The 25,793-nt window shown below is 28.5% G+C and overlaps 1 protein-coding gene across 2 annotated transcripts; it reads right to left on the bottom strand.

The window, feature by feature from the left end:
* Positions 1 to 3,919: 3,919 nt before the first annotated feature.
* On the bottom strand, positions 3,920 to 25,045 carry LOC136986071 (5-hydroxytryptamine receptor 1-like). Of its 2 annotated transcripts, none has more exons than XM_067283526.1 (2): positions 24,922 to 25,045; positions 3,920 to 5,409 (listed from the first exon to the last, which is right to left on the bottom strand). In XM_067283526.1, the coding sequence occupies exon 2, from the start codon at positions 5,399 to 5,401 to the stop codon at positions 4,118 to 4,120; it is 1,284 nt and encodes a 427-aa protein (XP_067139627.1). In that variant the 5' UTR covers positions 5,402 to 5,409; positions 24,922 to 25,045; the 3' UTR covers positions 3,920 to 4,117. The 2 variants fall into 2 exon arrangements, with proteins under 2 accessions (XP_067139627.1, XP_067139626.1); XM_067283525.1 differs by lacking the exon at positions 24,922 to 25,045 and adding an exon at positions 9,241 to 9,304.
* Between the last annotated feature and the right edge of the window lie 748 nt (positions 25,046 to 25,793).

The raw sequence follows: 25,793 nt of genomic DNA, 5'->3' as shown, positions 1-25,793 counted from the left end.
ATCTTTCACAGAGCTTCGTCAGTTGTATGTTTGTGAGATATGGTGTCAAATATATCATCCTTCATCACATGGGAGAACATATACCAGACTCATTTTTGGCATGTAACTGGGATCGATTTTGCGATATCTGTTTCTTTCAATTCTCTCACTATCTCTCTTTTATATATATATATATACATTATCTAGAAAATAAGGTTGTCTGTCTGTAACGATCGAATTGGAAAATTTCGATATTTAATCATTAAAATTTTCCAATTTTTTTTCCTTTTTTAAACTCGTGTTTAGTCCACGCAATAACTGTCATTCAAAGAGAAAAGAGGATCGAAAATTGCTCCGTCTGCGGAATATTTCAAAACTAAAACATCTCCAGCGTAAGACAAACAGAAAAAGAATCGAATTACTGAACGTTTTGTAACTGGAAACTGTAATTGTATATTAGGAGAAAAGTAAAGGGGATCAATCATTACAAAGAAAAACAATGGGATGAGAAATTCCGAATAAAATATTAAGTTTCTACAAAGGAATTTTATGGATACGATAGCCTTAAAAATTGTTTTATTAAATTTAATAATACGGAAAATATTTTTATTTATTAAATATAACGTTTACATTTATTTAAATGTTTTATATTAATTGTTTTGCTGATAAAATTCCTGTTTTTTTCCTTTAATGACTCTCGCGGTCATTAATTGTCAATAATGACGTTTTAGGATGGTTTGGAGTTATTTTTAAGAGTTTCAAAAGATTAATTGGATCGAAAGGACTAAGTACAGGACTAGAGATAAGAATAATTTCCAATAGATAAGTTAGAAACGATTCAATTGGAGTAATCCAAGCTTAATGAGTCGGAAATGCGAGAAAGATTGCAGGGAAACAGATGGAATTATTGGATTGTAATATAAAGATTAAATATTAGACATAAAAATTATATGCACTTCGTGTTCTAACCTGTTAAAGAAAAATTTGAATTTATCTTTAATCGAATTTTCTAATTAAAAATAATAAAAAAAAAAGCTACATTCTTTATAGTACCGTATTTTCCGGCGTATAAGGTGCACCCCATTCCCATACAATACAGAAGAAAATGCGCGTTATACGCCGGAAAATACGATAATTTATTAATTTATAATTAAGAATAACTCTTCGGAAATATATTATTATTTTATGTCTTTAATATTTTATTATTTCTTTATTTATTTTGTCGTTTTTAAAGTTTATCACGCGTCGAGTTAATGTCATCTGCCACGTGGTAGAAACCGCACTTTCTATTATTTTCTAAGTAGTAAGGCACCGGGGTATTCCTAACGATGTTTATTGTTAAATATTTAAGAATTGGAGAGAATATTAAAAAAGCCAGAAGTATTTTTTTTTAGAAAGGAGTAACGTATAGAGGCAAAGAATTTAAAGTTATCAAGTAGCATGCATCAGTTGAGAGAAATTTCCTGTTTATTTTAAACTTATTTCAAACTTGATCGAAAGAGCAGAATGGAATCACGACAGCCTAAGGCTAAGGATTTCAATGCAAACACGTCTATCACATCCTGTAGCCTAAGTAATAAACTTAGCTCCAACAGACCTTTAATTATATTACTTAGATGTAAGCATTTTGCCCATAGATACGACGTTTACGTCACGTAAAAATCGACTCCAATGACAATAGCCGAAACAAAAATCGCCTTTTCTTTTCTTCTTTTTCCTTTCTTTTGAGGTGATTTGTTGATTTATCATTCAAGAATCCAATTAGTTTGACCTCGACAAATGAAAATGAGGATGACTTTTAATTACAATACAATGAATTCGGTGTTTTTTTAAAAAGTTTTCGACTTGTAATTTTCTTCACATTTAAATACGTTAGAAGCTGATTTTGCTGTCTGATTTATTATCGTTCCGAGTTAATTGAATATAAAATTAATAAGAAAAATCGGTAGAAATTTAATCGATTTTTTACTTTCTTGTCTGTTATACACAAGTGTGGCCACCAATCAAAAAAATGATCCTTCCAAATTTTTACATTTTCGGACTCGAGGGACCCCCAAACGTTGAGAAATGTATAAAAAAATAGGGGGGTTTCTGTATATATGAATGTTAGTGTGTGTATGTGTATGGGGGCAGGATTTGTTCATCCAATTTTAAGCTTAATAACGCCTGTGCCTTTTGTTAAAAATTTCTGAAATTTTGCAGGGAGAATTATATATTAGGAGAGTTAATTCTATTAAATTTTGGTGGTGAAAGGTCGAAGGTGTGGGAAGACAGAGGGGAGTCACGTGTCACACTTCGAGTGGATTCGAACTTAATAAAGATTTTTGCTCGTTATTAGCATTTACAATAGTTTATAAAACTTATCTATACCCTCAACATTAAGCTTTTTGCCATTTTATAATAATATAAAAAGTTTTTAATAAAATCTCGTAACAGATGGCGCCAAACAAAACTTTAACTTGTTTGCCGGTAAAGTTACGCAATTCGTTGCTGGATTTTTTTTTTCCTTTTGTTTTTGCATATTTAAATTAAAATAAGTACATTTAAACTTATTATTTATTAATAATCATTGCTTAATTAAGTTTATTTAATTAGTAATTCTGTATTGTTAATACACAAATCATAAACTTAATAACCATCTCTCATCAAATTTTAATTGAAAAATCAAGGTTTTTTCAAGTGGTTTTAATTAAATTAGGATAATTAATTAAGATATAAATGCTTCCGTTTATATTTATTTTATTAAATGTCAATATAGAGTTTATTTTCGAATATTCCGATTTTTATATATATTTTTGCTTGAATTAATCTATTGTTTTAAAGGATTGATGCCGTTGTATGACGTTGAAGTTACGGTTCAAGTATTTTTAACGAGGTAAATAATCTCTTAAACTTTCCTATCACGAAAAAGTGTTTATGTAAGATTTTCTATTGTTCTATAAAGTTAATCCAATTAGACTCATCTCTCTTCAACTTTAAAGTACCTGAATTTTATGTAAACAGACGTTTTAAATTTAGATTAAAAAAAAAAAAGTAAAAATATATATTTTAAAATTCAAAATGAAGTAGGAATATAAGAATGGAATTTTGTACATTTTGTATTAAAATTTTCTTTACTGTTAGAGCAGTTTTTACGAGGTCTTTTGCCTGTAAAGGGCAACTAACTGTGCTAAGGTTTATTCGAGAAAATGGCTGATGTAGAGATCATAACTTTATGATCAAAATAATAAATTTTACGATTCTTTCACTCAAAATATTTTCTACCCAACACGACTTTCTTACAAGGTTTATTATGGAGTTATAAAGAATGACATTGGTTAAATAAAAAAAATAAAAAAATACATAAATTTTTATGAGGTTATTTCCAATTATTTTACTTTCTTATTAAAGAATATATATTAAATACACTTAATTAAATTAGATTGTTAAGCAGTATGAAGATGCTTAAGATGTAATTTTTTTTTAATCAATACTTAAGCATTATTGGACTGCAGTTTTCAATATAGCAGACCCGTGCATCCGTCCGTCTGTCCTTCGTTAATCTCGAGAATGGTGTTAGATTAATGAAAATCGAGACCAGATATGAAAATTGGGGTTAGAGAAATGAAAATGAAGACCATATATAGGAAAATTGGGGGTTGGAGGACCCTGCTCTTTCAATAGATGATCTCGATTTTCATCTCTCTAATACAATCTGGTCTCGATTTTCATTAACTATACACGTGGTTTTCTTACACGACGTAATTTCTTAAAATTAAAATATGATTAAAATTGCAAATACTTTCTATCTTTCTGTTTATAAATAAAACAGGATAAATTGTATAAAAATTACAATAATGGGGATTAAAATATAAATAAATAAACACATATTTCAGTAACGGATATTTTTATTGCAACGATGATGGAGAAAAATACGATTTATTATATATGTGTGTGTGTATATATATATATATATTAATATATATATAATTTTTTTGTATTCTTGCTTTTAAAACGTGACACAAAAATTACATTAATCATAAATTCGAGATTTGGTATCGTGACGAATACACGGAAACATTAGAGAAATATGGATATTGTGCCGCCAGTGCACGATATAATACGCATGCCGTATCAAATAACAACATTAGTGTGCAATTTATGGTACCGAAGGTGCAATTCCTTGTTGTCTGAAACTATATCCCAACCTATAAATAGGGTCACCGTATTGCGACCGATACGCTTGTTCCCGAAATCTTTTGTTAACAGTAGAACATCGAAATAATAAGATCTCTTTGAAAGATCTTCGAAAATCTTGATGGAAGGTCATGTAAATAATTGGGTTCAACATGGAGTTGGCGTATCCCAACCATAGGACGAAACTACGTATAAATCTGGGTACAGAAATAGTGGGTTTGAGTAAGGATCTCATGAGTGCCACTACAAAGAAAGGCAACCAACATACAGTAAATGCAGTCACGATAATGCCGAGTGTTATCGATGCCTTACGTTCTTTTAAGATTATGGCCCTCCTAGTGACTTTATTTTTCTTTTTCCACAATACGTTCGATGTTCTACCACCGTTCTCGTCCATGTTTACGGTACACAATTGATATCTTTCTGGTGTTCTAAATATAACAGATTCGTTACTGTCGGGGAGAGGACATAAATTTAACTGACTGCGAGTTTTAAGCTCTAATAACATCTCTTTACGCTCTATGCTGCTGTTCCAGCAGACTGACAATAGTCCAGTTTGTTTCCTTAAAGTACCCCTTTCGGCTTCCACCACTCTCTTCGCTGCTACGTAAATTTTACAATACATGACGACCATGACCAGAAGAGGGATGTAGAATGCTCCAAACGTGGCGTACAATTGGTAAGCAAAATTCTGATTGATTTCACAACTGGGCATCAATTCCGATCCGTGATCGTTTCCTAAAATAAGTAGAGGTGGGATACTTACCAAACACGACATCATCCAAGTGGCAGCGATGGAGATCCAAGTACGCCTGGCCCTCGTGCGCACACCATAAGTCAACGGTTTGGTAATGGCCAGGTATCTATCTATGCTAATCATGCAAAGATTAAGGATGGATGCCGTGCAACACGTCATGTCGAAAGCTATCCACATATCACAGATAGTGTCACCCAATCTCCAATCCCCAGAGAGCTCGTAGTGAAGAGCAAGAGGCATGACCAGTAGTGCCACACAGAGATCGGAAACGGCAAGAGACACCAGGAGGAAGTTTGGAGGCCTTCGTAATTTCTTAACACAGAATACCGACGCACACACCAGGGAGTTACCGATTGTTGTAAACACAATTATAGTACCCAATACTACGCTGATAACTATGGTGGCACAAGTCGAGTAATCTTCTTCCATAACGATGACGTCTTCGTCCAAACACGTGTTATTGCAATAAATGTCTGTGTAGTTTTCCATGACGTAACCTGAAAATAGAATAGAAATGATTAGACCAGAAGGTATGACGTTGAGTAAAAGCACTAATGAGAGAAACGATGAGTAATATTGTCTCCAGTAAGACGGCATTTTGTGTCAATCAGGGACAAACTCTCAAGTAATGGCTGTAATGTATGGCATTTTCTTCTCACTAAGTATGGCAATCCAATTATGCCCTACTGTAACACGTGATTAATGTTTGTTTAGCATGCCACCAACTGATCCGAAACAAGGCAAAACTTTTCTTCTTCGTACTTATTTTACCAAAGTTCCCGATATTTTAGGTTATGTAAAATTATAAATGCTAACATTCTCTAATGGTTATAAACTATTTCTGATGAAATGTTAGCGTGTTTAATTAATTAAATTATAATATTGTTTCATTCGCTCTCATCATTTTCCTAACTAGATTAAAATTGAAAAATGAGATCAATTCTTCACTTAATTAATTGATCTTTCGCGTCAATCATTTATTACACCAGAGCAAATTTAATCTGAAATTTTAAATAGGAAATATTCAATTTCGGGATTAAGGATTTTCGAAAGAAAATTAATTAGATCATTAAAAGAAAATAGAGAATTAATTCCTTATTCTTTTAGTCGTACTGGAAAATAAGTTTTTTAAAGTGTAAAGTAAAACCTGTCTAAAACGAAACTTAAATAAAACGGGAATTGACTAAGTAAAAAGATTCTTCAAAACAGAGCAATTTTATATGTTTAAAAAAACCTATTCAGAACGGAATAGTATTTTAAGGTTTACACAGGTTTTATTATATTAGCCGAATTTGTTTTGTGTCGCTTTATAAAAGCGATTAAATAAAAGATATATTCGAATATAATCCTATGAGACACAGTTTCAAATTGTATCTTCGAATAAGATTTTTCGGTTTCTCAATATTTTACATAATACGGACATATTGTTATTTCAGTAAAGTTGAGAGCTTTGCAGGCATAAACAAGTAGTCCACAAAAAATATTTTTACTTGTTTTTACTTTCCCGGCTGTTATGTATAACAGAGAGAAAATATGGCCATCGATCAAAATAATAACTCGGGGGACCTCGAAGCGTCTAAAAATTCGGGGGTTTCTGTGTATATGAATATTAGTGTTTATAGGGACACGATTTTATTCATCTAATTTGAAGCTTAATAACTCCTGTGCCTTTTGTCGAAATTTTTTGAAATTTTGTGGGGAAATTTATGTATTAGGTGGATAGATACTGTTAAATTTTTGGGGTTAAAGGTCGAGGGACTGGAGAGATGATGAGAGTCGTGTGTCGTATCTCGAGTGTGTTTGGACTTAACAAAGATTTAACTCTTTATTAAGCATTTACATTTTTTACTTTTTAAAAATAAAACTCGCCTCTACCTTGAAAATTAAGCTTTTTGCCAATTTAAATTAATTAATAATATGAAAAGTTTTGATAAAATCCCATAACAGATGGCACCACACGCAATTTTAAGTTTGTTGCCGGGAAAGTTACGCAACTCGTTACTGGATTATTTTACGTATATAAATGCTAAAAAAACATTTAAAATCCTCCCAAATTTTTTCTAAATAGATTTATTTATATAATTTTAATCATTTGCTTAAAGTATTAAAAAAACCGATTAAAAATTAAAAAAAAACGTAATCAGAAATTTTTTTATTGATAAATATGAAAATAAAAAGAAATAAATCTTTTAAATATTCTCATGTGTAAGAGGGTTTAATTTATAAACAAAATTTAAAAGATTAAAGAAAGAAAAAAAGTAATGAGATATATAAATCGAAATGAGAAATTTATTCGAATTTAAATTATAAATAAGAATAAAAGACTTAAAAGTCAAAGTTTATTCTTTAAAAAAAAAAACAAGTAAAAAGATCATTTTTAATTCTTTTCTATGGGGCGAGTTAATTAAGAAATATATCTCTGAAGAAAGTTCATTAAGGAGGAATGGCATCTCGAAAATATCCATTAGAATGTAAGATAAATTCTTCCGCTTCTTGTTTATCGTCAACAATAATTTTGTTTCGTGACCGAAAATGAGCATCTGGACCACAAATAAATATAATAATCAACCGTTACTCGACAATGGAACATTCACGTTTCTATATTTATATAATTTTTACTTGTAAGGAACATGATTAAAGTTTATCCCCTTTTGATAAATGATGTAATATTTTGCTTATTTGTCGAAAAATTTACACTTTAAATCGTTATATAATTCTTTTTCTTCTCTTAAAAAGGATGCTTATTATATAAATTATTAAATTTTATTAAGTTCGCAGACAATGAGAGTGAGAATGACTCGCGATTCCGAATCGAATTTTAGGGAAGTTTTGGGTTTTTTTACTATATTTACTTGTATACAGTAAAACCTGTGTACACCGGAATTCCGTTTTGGACAGGTTTTACTGTAAATTTATAAATCTAGGAAAATTCGATAATTAAGAATATTAAAGAATGAAAATGAAATTGTTTTTTAACAGCAGGAGACAAAATGGCGTGAGTGCTTTGGTTGGAAGTTGTGCTACGTGCGTGTGTGCAGTGTGGCTTTGAATCTATTTTAGTTCAAATAAATACTATAAATATAAGTTGTATATAAAATAAGTTGTTTCTTAAAATCAATATCAATGTAGAAATTATATTAGACATGATTTAAACAAGACTTTCTTAAATTCACATTTATTTTATTTTATACTACTGCAAGAAGGGTTGAAAAAATCAATTTTTTTTTACTTTAAAATCTTTAATATATTAAGAATAATGCCATTTTCGAGTTATTTACTCTTCTTTTTATTAAAGGGCCCCACCATTTGGCCCCAATAGTGGGGCCTTTTGTTAGTAAGAATAGTAAACAACCTGGCGAGGACCTGGTAAACAATTCAAGAAAGGTATCCAATAACTTAAATCAGCTAGTGAATATCATTTAATAACAAAAATTTTATAATCGGTCTTCATTTAATTGCAATTTTAATGGTCAAAATAGAAAAAAAATGAATTAAATTAAGAAAATATATGCTTATATAATTTTATAAAATATAAAAAAATTAATAATGGTGAACTTTAATAAGATATTTTTAAAATTATTTACATGAAATACGAAGTATCTGCAGATTATTATATATCTTCAAAATGTGGATGCATGTCCTTCGAGAGGAGGAAAGATGGGTATTTTTCCCCACGTCAAGTTAAAACTAAGGGCCCTATGAATTAATATTACTTTTGCTAAGAACAGAAAAACAAAATAAAATCTTTAAATTTTAATCATATTCTTAATTTATTTCATTTAAAATACCGTATATACTCTCGATTTTAGTAATGCCTTGCCCCTGTACATCATACTTTTCCTAATAACAGTGGAGTCGTGCCGGTTCTTGCTCCGTTTTAGAGAGAATTTTCGAATTGAAGTTTGTATGGGGCCCACTCTACCCGGGGCCCCCATAAAAACTTCAGAGGCCTCGTGTAGAGGTATGATTTATTAGAATATAAACGAATTTTTCTTTGTATTAATCTACAAACTTCAAAGGCCCTGTGTAAAGGTATATATTAGAATATAAATAAATGTAATGAATATTTTTTGTATTGATCTAAAAACAAAGAAACTATATTAAAACTTTAAATTAGTTTTATTATTTTGGTAAAGATTTCTTTTATCAGTTGATTAAAATACGAACTTCTGTGTAATATAAACAAATAAGAATTATCGAACTCTGATTTATTTTAAATAATTTATTTGTTTATTATTTTATTTTATTTAAAAAAATAAAACAAAAGAATTCAATTATATTAAAATAACCCGGATTATTTGTTTGAAAAAAAAATATATATTTCTTACGTATTGGAATTCTGCCCATTGTGGGGACTTTCTATGTATAAAAGTAAGTCATGCAGTTTCTACAGGAAAGTTTTTACTTGAATTTCAGAGTGAGGAAAAAAAGTCGAAAGATTCCAGCGATTAATGATTTTTTAAAATGTGATGAATAATAAATTTGTTTACACATATTTTCCCTTTTTTTATGTCTGAGTAAAGAGCAATTTTATTCTTTAGAAAATTCGTAAACATGTTTTTTTATGTAGATAAATAAGCAAAATTTTTATAATGCATCAAATTTTTACTCCAAAGCGTATGGAAATTTTCACCAAACTTCGTTTTGTTTATTTATTTATTTTAAGGTCTATTCTTAATATGTAGTGTCATCAAATATTTTATGCTTATTTTAAAGTATTTTGTTTCAATTTTTATATAGTGGTTCTTAACATTTGCCCATGCTATTTAAATTTTTAAAACGGTTCTCTTACCCAATATTAAAAATTCTCCTATTTTAAAATTTAAAGGATGGGGAAGTCTCATTTTCTCTGTTATCTTAACTTGTAGATTTAAGGACAAAAAAGTTGTATTTGCCCATTCATTCTTATGAAAGCATTTAGGGATTTACAACAGGAAAAATACACAGTTATAAATTTAAATTTAATGCTGGTACATAATTGAGATCTCACCTTAAAATAACCTTAAAAAGATGCAAAAATTTAAATGAAAGAGTGAAAAGATAAACAAAATCACACTGAATAATTTCTGTTACTAATTTCTAAGTCATTGATAAGTTCTAAACTAAATCTTGCAACTTTCCAGCTTCGGGATGCAAGACTCAATCCCTAGCATCCCTATACTCCGCATCACTAGCATAAACCACCGATGAAAACAGTCGAAATTTTATCGTAAAAAATAAATTAAAATATGAAAAATTTAGATCGAATTTCAATTTAATAAAAAAGGAAAATTTTAATAGAATTTGTAAGTAAAAAAAGAGGAAACATCAATAAAATTCAACAGATATATTAAGTAATCGAAAAATGCGAGTCTTAGAAAAGTTGAATTGCGTTTGATGTTATCCAGGATGAAAGGAAAGAGGAATAAGAAAGTTCCTACGGATTATATCAGCACTAAAATAGATTTAATGACACTATCAAGAATTGAGAAATCAATTTTCGAGATCACTTAGGCTCGTAGATATTGTATATGCTGTATTGATATTTCCCTATATTGTTCAATTTTATTCCAGCGAAATTTTGCATGAAAGATAATTGCAACAGAATTGTAAAAAAATATATATATTATTTATGTATTTATTCTATGTTAAATGTAATATGCATTACATTTAAGAGACTTCTTTCTATCTTCTTTTATTAGCAGCTGATCTAAGAACGAGAGAGTTAAGTAAATTTAAAACTAAAGAAATTCCTAAAAAAATAAATAAAGTTTCGTTTCCTAAAGCTTAATTCAATATTTCTTACTCAAAAATAAAGCTGATGAGAAATTTTTATTATTTTTTAATTTTGCTTTATCAGAATATATATTATCTATAAATATAAGATTATTATTTAAGAAATATTTAGAATAAATTTCGAGATTTTTACAGGAAGTTACAAAAAACAAAGGAAATTTTAATAAAATTTTAAAGGAAAATTTTATTAAAACTTTATTTATATTTTACTATATTTTTGGGTATACACAGATTTAATATTGTTTAAAATAAATTTATAAAAATCTTTTAAAAATATGCTCTTAAACATTCAAGTTCTGATCATGTGTACAGAAGAACAAAAGCGCTGAGTATGATTTTAATCGAACTTCATGCAGATGTAGAGTACAGAAAAATCTAACCGAACACGCAAGGGGCTATCCATTAATTACGTGTACAGTACAAAAGGATGAGGAGGATGAGAAAAGCACAACATTGTACATTGGGAGGAGGAATCAGAAAAAGTACATCATTGTACACGATGGGAGAAAGAAATTGAGAAAAGCATATCCTTTTACACCTTGAAGAGGAAAGGGAAAGGAGTCAAGGCAGTGTCTACGTGAACTTTCTTAATGGTATTAATGGCATACGAATTTATAAAAATAGCCTACTTTCCAATCACGTGTAAATAAACTATCAGTTAAGAAAGTTCTATAAATATTTCCTAAGTCATTTCTTTAATGTCAAGAAAATCCACGAAGTATTGTATAACTAATTAAAGATGGAGGGGGTTTGCCAAAAGTACATCAATGTACACAACGGAGAGAGGGGAGTCAAAAATGGCTTAAAAACGCTACATGTAATTAATGAACGGACTGTAATTACAATATTTGAGATCATAAATATACATTTGCAGAAAACTCATCGATCAAGAAGGAATTCATCCCAGCATACAGTCTACTCATTTGATTCAGTTCATCACAAGTCACGGAAACTTTGAAGCACCTCTTCAGCTTCACACATCGTGTGCAAATTTGTGCTTTTCAAAATGTTTAAAGCTGAAAAATTGTGTAAAAATTCCTTTAGAAATATATAAAATTTTAATAAGAATAAATACTCTAAAGATTTTCGGTTATTATAACCAGCTTTTTAATGATATTTTTTATCAACTTTCTACTTCGTGTATTCTAAATCCCTCTAGGCCCAAGGCTGTTTTATTATATTTATGAGGCAATAAAAAGATGCAAAAACTAAGTTTCTTTTTAAAATTTTTTTATAAATAAAATAATTTATGATAAAAATTTTTTAAAAATAATTAAAATTTAATAAATTTATAAATTTTTTATTAAAAATGTATAAAGATTTTTAAAACATACTTTAATTAAATATTTACACTCAAATTTACTTAAAAGTTACATCAGATAGAACCATATAATTTTTGGGCTGCTATTTGAAAAAATTGAAGACCTATAAATTTCCAATCGTAAATCTGTCTGTCTGTCCTTCCTTAATCTCAAGAACCGAGTCAGATAGATAAAAGTCGAGACAAGATATGAGAGTCTTAGGAGCAGGAGACCCCGATTAACTATATACAAACTTCCAGTACAAATCAAAAGTTACGGGATTTTAATTTAAAAATTTTCTCCGCAATGGATTTACACAGATGACCGGCATGACTCCATTATTATCAGGAAAAGTATGATGTACAGGGAAAGTGACTATTAATTTGAGATCGAGAACATATATTTTAAATTAAATAAATTAAAAATATGATTAAAAAATTGCAGCCCTACATTGTGACGATGTGACAATAAATAATTGCTCGTTTTTATATATATAAATATTTAGTGGTCTCGCCCCTGTACATCATACTTTTCCTGTTAACGACAGAGTCATGCTAGTTATCTATATGACTGTATCTGGAGAAAATTTTTGAATTGAAATAACGTGACTTCCGATCTAAACCGGAAATTCCTATATAGTTTATCTGTGTCTCCGGCTCCTAAGCTTTCTATTTCTGGTCTTTAAATTCATATAGCTAACTCCATTATCGGGATTAAGAAAGGACAGACAAACATGTAGACAGATGCCAGTGGAATTATAGGTCTTCAATTTTTTAAAATTCCAAAAATTTTAATTATTATTAAAATTAATAGAGTAAATTAAAATACAGTTTTATTATTTAAAAAAAATTCAAAAATTATATTATTTTCCTCATTAATCAGCACGTTTCTGTGCTAGTTTTTTATTTAATTTTGCTCAATTTATAAATAACATTTTCACGCATAATGCACACAATCAAGAAAAATAATATATTGATTTTATTATCGAGTTATCATCAGAGTTTAATATTATTCTCGTGAAGTTTAAATATAATTAAAGAATTTTTAATATAACAAATTTTCAATTTCAGATCAATATGTCAATATTGATATTTCAATCAATATAACCCTTATTATTATAAGTTTTTTTTTTTACTTTTTTAATTTGACAATAATTTGTTGGATGTAAATTAGTAACTCTTCTATAATATTTTATAAATTGATATCAAAATTTTATTTGTTTGAAGAAGGTAGAAGTTGTTATCGAGTCCATCTTTGTTTGCTCATCACTTATGGGTTGATGTTCAGTTATGGATTTACTCTTGAAGGGAACGGCCTACTATAATTGCTACAATACAACTAAATGCTAACATTCGTAAAGTTTTCATATTTGTTTCTTTCACAGTAATTATTGAAAAAATAATTTGAAAGTTTTTTCTGGACAAATATTTTGAATAAAGTATCGATATAATGATTTTCTATTATTTTTAACATTCAGATTTTAATGTTTTAAAATAAATTTTTGATACTTTTAAAGGGTTAAAATAAAAATTGTATTATTCTAAATTAGGGGTTGAATCTACTCAAGGATCTAGGCTGAAGTAAGGAAGAGAGTGAGAGGATCAGGAAGAGGATGAGAAAGGAAGAGAGTAATAGGATGAAGAACAGTATGCGAAAAGGAATGAGGAAATGAGAAAGAGAATGATAAAAGAAGACAGTGAGGGGGCGAGAAAGAGTATAAGAAAGAAGGAGTCTGAGAGATAGGAAGAGGTGGGGGGATAAGGAAGAGGATAAGAAAGGAAGAGAGTAATGGGATGAAGAGAAGTACGAGAATTGAAGAGAGTGAGGGAGTGAAGAGGAGTATTAGAAAGAAAGAAAGTGAGAGGGTAAAAAGAGTATATGAAAGGAGGAGCATAAGAAATGAAGAGAGTGAGGAGATAAGAAGAAGGACAAGAAAGAAAAGAGTATGTTCTAGTAGGACACTGAATCAAAAAATATGAAGAAAGTACGAAATTTGTCGAGACCCGCAAGCTTAAAATAAAGAAAATTTATGATTGGTACTTTTCATATATTTAATTATATTTCAGCTCTTTAGTGGTTATATTAAAATAAACTAATAAGAAATACCTAAAAATTTATTTTTAACAGATTAAAAAATTTATAAAATAATTATAAAAAATATATTTAAAATTTAAACTTTGAAACTGATTGATTCGTTAGCATTAAAAAATAATTAAATAAAAATTACATCTAACACGTAATTTGAGATACCTGATACAAAAATAATATAATTTTCCATTAGTAGGACACACGATAATTATCAAAGTTATAATTATATTTTCAATATTCATTCTTAAAGTGTAAAAGTCAATTTTTGTTACAAATTTTGGAGCAAATTAATTCATTAAAATGACTTAAAAAATAATGAAAAAATTAATTAAATGAGAAATGTGATAAGTGAATTAAACATTAAGCTTCAAATACATATCATAGCAATAAATTTTCTTTTAGATTTATGATTGAAAAATTCATTAAAATTTAAAAGAAAAAAATTGTAAGAAAATTTACAGTAAAAAATAATTAAACTTTAATTTATTTTTAAAAAATCAGAATAAGATATGATGTTTACATAATATAATAAAAATTTTACTCGTATAATACAATGTAAATAATATGAATAAAAATTAAGAAAAAAATTAGCCTTAATTTCACTTGTAAAAATATCGCATATTTTCTTAATTTTTACAGAAATAACCATTAAAATATTCTCAAAATATAAGAAACCTTACATTGATAATGAGTAAATATTGGTTTTGTTTTCTTATTCTACTTAAAGATGTTGCTTTAGGATAAAAGAAAAGTAATAATATCGAATAAAAATCTATTTTTATTATAAATAATGTCGATATAAATTATGTAAAATTAAAATAGAAGAGAAATATTCCTATGACACATTATATTTATTCGTTCTTGACAGGCGAATCGCTTGTTTAATTGCCAATAAGTCAGAAAGAATTATCGAATTGTCACCACGTTCTGAATTGAATTAGCTACTCCAAACAATCTTCCTTACATAAAAAAAAACTTTAAATAAACTTTATTTTAATGGAAACTGGCCCCTTATTTACGTGTAAGACAGGTAAAAAAATCCCGAAAACATTGCGTGGTCATTCCGCTGGTGAAGAATGAGCCCATGCTTTATCCACTCTCCTATCGCACTAATTGGGGAAAGGGTGTCCATTATTGCTGAAAGTTCGTTAAATCGAATTATATTTTAAATATAAATAAAATATAATGATGTACAGTACATTCGGTAATCTATACTTATTGGCACACACACACACACACACACACACCCATATTTTAGCATCTTCTATCCGCAAAACGAGTTGCATAACTTTTCCGGCAAAAATTGTGTGTGGTGCCATCTGTTACAAGATTTTATTTAAAAATATTTTCATATTATTATAAAATGACAAAAAGATTAATTCTGATGGCAGTTTTATAAAAAGTTGTAAATGCTAATAACGAGTAAAATCTTCATTCAGTTCGACCCCACTCGAGACAGGATACGCGATCTCCTCTATCTCTCCATCCTTTTGACCTTTTGACCTTTAACCACCAAAATTGAATAGAATCAATGCCTCTAATACACAAACCATCCAACAAACTTTCAGAAATATTCCACAAAGGGCACGGGAATTATTAAGCTTCAAATTGAGTGAATAAATTGGGTGGTGATGTACTGTACTTAACAACCGGGAAAATAAAAGCGATATAAATAATTTTCCCGGTAAATCGAGAGTCTACTGTACAAATTATTTATTAATACGGGTAGAAAATTTAGTAATTTCTTGTTATTCTTAGCATTTTATAAACATCGTTGATAGTTATAACTAACGAATTCAGCAGGATATCAACAGATGAGTAACTTATTACGCTGTAACTAATACAATTTTCCCAACTAAACAAAACTTCGAACTCTTTTAATTTGAAACAATTGATATAAAGAAAAGAAACAATTTAAATTAAAATATTTAAAATTTAATTTAAACGAAATGAGTTTTACAGGAAATAAATTACGAATTTCATTGATAATACGTTGTTTATTGAAATTTAATTTGAGTGTAAACCTCTTTAAATAAGTATACATCATTATAATAGATGATTTATAAAATAGATTAAAAGAACATTGAAAGATAATTAATTATTTTTTTTATATATATTTAATTAATAAGTTTAGATAATTGTTTAACTGAAATTAAGGAAAATTGAATAACTTTTAATCGTATTTACAGATAAAATAATTAACAAGTACTTTTAATTTGAATTCGTTTAATTATTGTAAATAAAATACTTTATATTAATATGCAAAATTAAAGAGAATTATAGTATTAATTAATTCGTTTTTTTAAATTGCTTAATTAAAAAAAAGAATAATAAATTATTTTTAATTATTAAAATATTATTAATGACAGGCGAATCAGGGAAAATAATCATAATTAATTAAATATATATGTATTTATAAAAGGATTTTATTACACTTAATTTATATTTTATCGTAATATTAAACATTAATTTGTTGACAGTAAGACAGAAGTTTAAGTGTTAAACATTAAAACAATTTTTGTCAGGAGTTAATGTCGAAATTGTTTCAACAGAAGGAAAATAAAGTAAAAAAATCAATCAAATCAAATTAAATTTCATAAAATATTAAATTAATCGTTGGAATTTCTAAATACAACTATTAAATAATTTACGAAATTCACTGATTATTTAATACCAAATTTCATTCTTATAAATGTGAAATATGAGTATATTTTGAATTTAAATTATGTAAAGTAATTATAAAAATGGAAAAAATATATTTAATTTTAAGTAATTATAAATTCCTTATCGTCCTTACTTTTAATTTATTTTTAAAATTTGTAATAAATTCGGACCCCGTTTATACGTTTTTCCATTTATATACGTCATATTTCTCGGCACCCTACGGCAATTTTTATCGCTTATGCGTTATTCACTTTGAAATGAAGTGTGAGCCAATTTCTCATTCGCTGTCAGTGTGAACTAACCTGTAAAATGGCTTTTCTTTCATCACGTGACTGGAGTTTCGGCTGAAGGAAACGACCGATGTCACGTATTGTAGCGGTAGTGCCCGGAGAGAGGCGTGAGAAAGTAAGGATTAATCAATTTATCTCGATTGTTACGGTGTGACTGACTATTCGTGTAATTCGACCCCATTTGAAGTGCTCCTTGTGCTTTTCCTGGTGAGGAAAATGGCCGATCCGCTAGAGGAAATAAATGAGGAAGTCGGTATCACTAGATGAAATATTAACGATTTTCCAAGAAATTGAGAATTCAAATTAAACGAAAGCAATCGTAGCACGGTGTCCGAATATTCCTTAATCTAAGTTGATGACAATCATGAAAAAAAATCACAGCAACGAGTTGCGTAACTTTCCCGGCAAATCTTTAAAATCGTGCGTGGAGCCATCCGTTACGAGATTTTATTTAAACAACACTTTTTGTATTATTATTAATTATTAAAAATGACAAAAAGCTTAATTTTGAGGTAAGAAATGAGTTGTATAAAAAAAATTGCAAACGCTATTAACGAGTAAAATGTTGATCAAGTCTGACCCTACTGGAGATACACACGACCCACATTATCTCACCACCCCCTCGATCTTTAGCCACGAAAATTTAACAGTATCGATGCCCCTTACATACAAACCACCCTGAAAATTTCAGAAATTTTCGACAAAGGGCACAGGAGTTACTAAGTTTAAAATTGGATGAACAAAATCGTGCCCCTACACACCTACACCTACACACACATACATATACACACATTTTCGAACTTCAAACAGTGCGTGTTGGTTTGATTTTGTAAAAACGGAGTCCTAATGTTTTATGTAAGTGGAGAAATACTTCAAGAGAAGGCTTAGATTTTGCCAAACGGCTCAGTGTCATCGGTTTTACAGCAACCGGCTGGCTTCATAGTTTGAACAGGTGTGATTTGTATAAGTGGATAGAAGATTTGCAAAAAAGCCAGTAAGGTAGACGTTTAACACTAAAAACAGAACGAGCTGCTTAAATTGTTGAAGACTTTCAGACTTATGACATCCACACCCGAATGAAACAGGGCTCTTCTACAATCTTCTCTCGTTTAAAACGCTTGCTCAAAAAGAGACCTTTCGCATGGCGGCAAAAGAAGTAAGAAAAAATTAACAGTTCTTTTCATAACACATATCGATAGCATTGACAAGCTTCGTCCATTGTCATTGGTAAATTTCGGAACCTTCGTTGTCTTAGAAGAGTAAAACCATTGATTTCTGAATACGATGCCTCGTCCGAAGAAAATCACTTTGTGAATTCTTCACGACTATCCTGCCATCCGCATAGAACATCTTCTCATCATACAGAGTTGGTCTTCTTTCCTGCCAACTGCATAGAACTCCTCAAGCCACTGGATTTTGGATGGTGGATTTTGGCACCATCGCTGCCACGAGTTATTAGTGCAGCACATTCTAGCAGAGATTGTCGATGAAAAGGAAAAATCACAAAATAATTGTAATGAAGGTAAGCCCGATATATTTTTTTCAGCTCTTTTTTACTCTTGTGGTTTCGTTGCTTCTTACGTGGTACGTTTCCATTTGGAATTTTTACAATCTACATATATAGGAAGGCGTGAAATGATGCCAAGCCCGACGCCGGCAACAAATGCTTCAAACACTTTTTATGTCTGACTCTGAAGGATGACTACTCCATCTGACTATGAGATGCTTTCTATCATCAGAGTAGGTTTTCATTGCAAATAATTTGAAGTTTGAAGAATTTGTAGATTCTGGTGACATCCTTACTGTTTGTGCCCAAGGAATAAAAGAGAGATTGTGTCTCAGGTTTTTAGGTTGGTAATTACGAAGAATCTGACAAATTCCAAGCCAGGTCTATTTTCTTTCTGGCAACTTAAGTGAAGAACAGAATGCTGCGAGTGCCTAATGCCGCTTGGTGTAAAAGTCTCCCTTCAGATTGAATTTACCTTCTACGTGTTGCTCAATTGATTATATGTGCATTAAATTGAGACTCTTCTCTTAAGAATTACACGTACAAATTTAATTTAACTCGTCTATACTTATTAACAATAAATATAACAGTGTTAATTCATACCGATCGCAATCTTGTGACGAGTGTATTCCCTGTGAAAGCAATTCAAAAGTAATTTCACTTGCTATACGATAATTTACTTGAAAAATACGTATAAACGGGGTTTGACTATTTACAAAGTATTTACGTTTTTCACGCTTAAGTATCCGTGAAAAAATTGTCTTATAACAGAATGGCCGATTGCCTCGTACATATATTTCGTGACGTAAAAATTTCTCAACTGTACACGATAAATTTAAAAGATTATATCAAATAACTGTAAAATCAAAATGATAAAGTATTTATCCGTTTATTTATTAATTTAAGAGCGAAAAGAATTATTTTCTAAATTTATTTACATTTATAAAATTAAGATATTACTTAGCATCAATTTTTATAAGTAATCTTTTTTAAATTACTCATATTTAATTATAATTTATTAATATTTAAAAATAAAATGTGCGCAAATAATTGTAATTAAACTACACTCAAAGTGAATTGATAAGTGGTAGAATAATTTTGAAAAAAGTTAATTGCATAGAAAATTAACTTTTTTTTTAAATAATTAAAAAGTAAACTAAAAACCATGTCGAGATAATTTTCAATATTCTTCCTACAGGCCTTAGGTCTAGAGTGACCATATTGTCTAAAGCCCAAATTAAGACAGTGAGAAAGGGGTCTAAAAATGGCTTAATTAAAAAAAAATTATTTATATAAAAATTTGTTATATTGAATTATAAAATCTATAAAATAGTTTAAGGTTTTATTCTATTTTTGAGAGTTAAAAACAGAATAAATCCGGTACAGTCCATACCAGGATTACTCTCCTCAATTCAGATTTTTCATCTGTATTCTTCAATTTGATTGGTTAGATTGGAATTCGAACTATATAATCAGCTTATCAGAGTATTGAAAACAACACAAACATATATATATATATCTTATATAACCTTATACGGGACTTGTGATATATATTTTTATTCATTAATTTATATTTACGACGTCTAAGAACGTGCGCCTCCGGTTTGTATATAATTTATTGCTTAATTAAACAGATTTTAAAAGACGAAACGAAAGCCTCTTATAATAATTTATCTTACTTATATTATTTCGAATGATATATATTTTATTTCTGTAAAACTGTTGATCCGGGAGACAAAATTTTCCCAAATATTCATAGAACTTGATGTAAAAATTTCAATTGGAAGTCGGATTATGTTTGTGTAACTTGTCACATTCGATCGAGTTTTAATTCCTGGGCTGTACGATGGGTTTTGACAAGCACCCGACACAAAAAATAAATAATACAAATAAAAAAATCGACATGTTACTCCTTGATCCTATTACAAATACAACCTAATGCTATATCAATGTCATAAACATGAAGCGATTAAGTCCGAGTGATGAAAAATTTAACTGTATAATTATCACGAGGATACGTACACTATAATTATTTTTTTATGAAAGAAAAAATAATTTTTACTCGATATAAATGATTTTTATTATTAATACTTTCATTAAAGATAATGTTTAAATTTTTTTACATGTTTTTCTCTTTCCGGATGGAAAATGCTCTCCATTTTCTTATTCTTATCTCGTCTTTGAAAGTCTAATTATTAGGCTGCAATTTGAAAAAAACTAGACCTATAAATTCTCACTGCCGCCTGTTGTCTGTTCTTCCTTAATCGCGACAACGGTGTTAGAGAAATTAAATTCATGACCAGATATGAAACCTTTCGTGCAGCAGGTCCCATGTAACTGTATACGAAGTTCCGGTTTGCATCGGAAGTCACGCGATTTCAATTTAAATTTTTCCCCCAAAAGAAGTTAGATGAGCGGCACGACTCTGTTGCTAGCAGGAAAAGTATGATTTACAGGGATAAGGCACTACTAATTTGAGATGGAGAGCATATAATTGAAATTAAATAAATTAAGAATATGATTAAAATTACAACTCGGCATTTGCCGCTTCTGTCTTTAATTACGATTAATTTTACGATTTTAAAATTATTATTTCTTTTATTATTTGATAATTTTATTTATTTACATTCATACAAGAAACTCGCTGAAGTTAAATAGAAGGAGTGTTGTATATCATCTTAAGATGTTGACAGTTTAAAAATGACAGAATGTCAACAGAGTATCGCATGATTTTGAATAACATTTCCGAGAATGAGGTAGAAAAGCATGTTTTTGAACGATTTTAAATTGCACAGCCGAAGGCGATATACCATTTTGGCATGAAAACCGTTTTTTTTTTATTTTTTGTATTTTCGAAATGATTCCTTTCTGATAAAACTGAAATGAGGCAGAACACCGGAAAAATCACGTTTTTTTCGAGTTAAAAAATCTTATTAAATTCTGTCAATATTTGATGAAAAAATGTTGTAAAACCGTTAAAGTATCATTCACTAACTGATGATTATCAGAGATTGATTTGATACCACGTTAAAAACGTTTGCATCACGTTCTCTTAGACGTTTTTAGTGTCTAAAAAATGCTACTTAAAATTCAATTTTTGCACTTTTTAAATAAATGAATTAATAAATCAATACTTTCAGAAATTCATTTATTTATATGATGTATTTGGCGAAGGATTCGTAATTAAATTTCCTCTGAAAATTTAAATAACTTAATACAGTTATTTTGTATATAAAAACACACTACAATAAAGTACAAGGAAACGAAATTAAAGCACTTTTAATGTCGGAAATTTTAACAATTTCTGAACTTTTTTCTGTAAAATTAACAAGAAAAATATACAAAGACTTCAAATTCACTTTATCTTGTTATCGAACAAGCCTGAGGTTGTTTATTCCGAGTTTTTACATAGAATAACAATTAAGCAAATTAGAATATCAAAATGCAACAGAAGGCATTCAGCGATCGTAAACTGGATCAATATAAATCAAGATAAATCATTTATTATTGTAAATTCCTAATTTATTAATGGAAATTTATGTCTCCATATGTATTTTTAAAAGACAAATAGAAATAAATTATTTTTAAATTCTCCACGTCGTAAATTCGTGTTAAATTTAATTTCTCCTCCCGTCATTGTTCGAGCGATTCGTCAGGCTTTCCATTGTCAATATTAGCATTGGATAAATTTTTACTTTCCTGTACTTTTTCCAGATTTTAATATTGAAAATTTACTTATTTATTTTAATTCCAATAGGGAATTTATATGAACTTATTTGTTTTATACGAAAATATAATAAAAGTGCAGAGGAGTAATCAAATTTTAGTCCAGGATAGTGCATTCTCATATTCCTTGTGAGACAGGGAATGGAGGAAATCTTAAGATAACCATCTCTAGCTGTGTTGTAGTTTGTTGGATAGATTAATGACATGTCCATTTACTTGACTGTGAACTTCCCTTAGAGATACCATCGCTGATATGATGAAAGTTTTAACATTACTAACTTTCTTCGGCTTTAACTGAAGCATTTTTCTATACACATCTATAACACGAATAACTCGGGAAGTATATCCAATTTTATTATACATTTTTAAAAAATAAATTTTAAAGCCATTTTTTCTTTAGTTTTACTTTTATCAATAAAGAAATAAAAGTAAATTTTAAAAATTCCATTTTCTTGTTTATTTTTAGTGGTCGAAAATTAAATTTTTACTAAAAGATTCCCTTAGAATATCTACAAAAACAAATAAATATTGTCGATAAACGGTTTTATTTACTCCAATTTTACTTGTTTAAAGTATATTTTTCTCAATATTATATTATATTTTTCTTTTCAGTAATACCATTCGAGATTAATAATTAATCTTAAAGCATTTAAAATTAATTATTTTTTAGATTTAAATATAAATTAAATTTATAATTAAGCTTAAAAGTTGGTAAAGTTGACAATAATTTAATAGTATAATTAAAAGGATGATATAAAAGATATTTGCACGACAGTTGCACATCTATTATTTACCTTTATTTGTAAAGGATTTACTAATGGAATAAGGAATTTTAAAGGTGTTAAAATAAAATATTTGATTATTTAGTGTTTAAATCTTTATATATATATATTGTTACACGGTTGAGAAGAATTTAATTTAGGAATTTGAATGCAAATTACTCATTTCTATCAAAAGGTGTTAGAGTAGTGCATTTATTAATGTGCGCTGGTTTAAACGTCGTGCAAGCTGAAACAATCGCGTGTCTGTTAAAAATTTCATTTGCATTTCATATATTAGCCACCGAAATAGAAAAATACACGTTTCTTTATTAATAATTTTGATAAAAATTACAAATTTCTTAACTTTAAACGACTTTAAATTCTTTAAAAAAACTCATCTTTTTCTTCATAAAGTCTAATTTTTGAAGTTTAAACGTGAAAAAATCGAATGAAAATGAAAACTAAATTTATATTTAATTAGTTAATTATGTTATTTATTAATAATTAAATACTTATTCATGTTTTTGTGTTAATAAAGTAATTGCCATGACGATGAATGTATCAACGTATGTATAATATCAATGTTTTATGAAGAAAAAAACCATATCTTACCTTTCAAAATAAAGAAAACCGTTAAAAAACTATTGTTATTTTTATATTATACAGTACTAAAGATAGATTAACAATCTTAGTGAATAATAATAAACAGAATATTCTTTAAAACTGAATAATTACGCATCTAAGAATAATTGTCTGAACTATTAAATGACAGTTTATAAACTTCCTTCAAAGATAATTCTTTTAATGAGTTTAGAAAGACGATATTCTATAATAAATTTTTACAAAAAATTTAATATTTTAGAAGAAAAATACTTAAAATTATTACATTGTAATCGAATATTCATTAAATAATTTATAAGCTAAATTATGATAGACAGTTGTGATTCATTTGATAATTATTACCAATTAAAAATAATTGTAATATATGCGTTTAAATTATTAAAATAAAAAATATTACGAAAAATATTTTAAGTTATTTTTGTAATAAGAGTGAATAGTACAATTGAAAGGATATTTTAGAAACGTTGCCTGGATACAATTTTTCCTGCTAAACACCGGGATATGCAGGGAAGCTACATTTACAGGGATCAAAACAGCGCACGACACCTGATTACAAATGTTTGTTCTTACGAGAAACTTTTACCTGAAAATTACTTATGTATTATTTTAAGAACACGACGTTATTGTTACGAAAGGAACAAAGCAAATGCATGCTTAAGAGTCTTTTCTGTCCAAGAGATTAGAGTAAAGATAAACTTATTTTAAATGTTTTCCTCGGGGCTTTAATATTGAGAGTTTATTAGGATTTTCCATCGAGGGAAGGATACAAACAAAAGTAACTGAAAGTATAGCGATAAAAACATACAGAATAGTACAATAAATAAAGGAGTTTGAATAGATACTGTTTACAAGAAAAGGAGGAAATGTAACATAAATTTCTCATAATGTGATTTCAACTAATGCTTTTTACTAAATTATTTAAATTTGCATAATTTTTTTATTTCTATACATTTCATTAGAATTTTATAAATATTTTTTACACAAATGAAGCGTTTTAAGTAAATTTTTTAAACATTTAAAAATGATATATAACGTTGTAATTTATATTAAGATTTAAACTTACATGATTTAAAATAGGATTCACATTCTAAACACTTTACAACAAGTTCGTTTAATGGTAAAATATGCTATTATTTAATTTAAGAAAGATAAATTTCTTAAAAGAAACTATATTTTACTTATAACTTTAACTAAGATTTAAGAATTTGGAATGGATTAAAAACTTCAAAAGAGGATTATCGTTTACCATTCTCTAGTAGACTTAGACGGGGCTTACCTTTGAATGGTGGGAACAGCTAGAAAACCTTCTATACGTGAAAGAGGAGAGCGGTCCACAGTTGGACCTTCTCCGTCCACTCCACTATTGAAATGACTAGGAACACAAAAGACTCTTCTCGACGAGCCGATGAAATACTCTGAGATCAATATGTGCCTACATGCAGTCTGAGTAGGAGATAAAGAGTTTGCGCTGACTGAACCCGCATATTGATTTTTTACAGATTTTTTTCTTACGTCAAAGATACTTTTCTTCACTATAACACTTCCTGTATCATTGTCACCCCGAAGCTATATCAAAATGCTCAAATATTACTTAGTTCTACGCTTGCCAACGCTAACGACAGCGATGCTCAATTCTACTTGAAGTTTTATTAAAATATTTAAAATTTTAATTAAAAAAGTCAAAAATTTTATCTGTAACCGTAACTAAAATACGAATTGAATAATTAAATTTATTACTTATTAAGTATTTTTGATTCTAATTAATCATTAATTCGCCTTATCAGTTATATAATGGCTATCTTATCTTTATTATCCCTTGTGGTATTCATTAACTACCCGATAATGACTACTACTACTTCAACTAAATAGCTGCTAAATATAACTATAACAAGTAATTACTTGTTATACTTGCTTGCCCTTTAATTCACTCGAAATAATGCGATATTTATTATAAATTTTTCCATTATACGCCATTATTTCACGCTTTATATTATTAATTTCTGCATAAAATATTCAAGAAAAAGTATAAATTTAATCCCGCATGAAATGAAGTATAAATTACTTAATTAAGTATTTTTTTCCAGGTAAATTATGATTGATTTTTTTACTTCTCAATTGGAAACCCAACCAAGTATGAAATGGTGCAGT

Source organism: Centruroides vittatus, unplaced genomic scaffold, assembly GCF_030686945.1.
Source record: "Centruroides vittatus isolate TY-2023 unplaced genomic scaffold, ASM3068694v2 contig_990, whole genome shotgun sequence".
Lineage (NCBI taxonomy): Eukaryota > Metazoa > Arthropoda > Arachnida > Scorpiones > Buthidae > Centruroides > Centruroides vittatus.
Note: the sequence above shows the minus strand (reverse complement) of the source record. Positions and strands in the feature narration are given on the sequence as shown.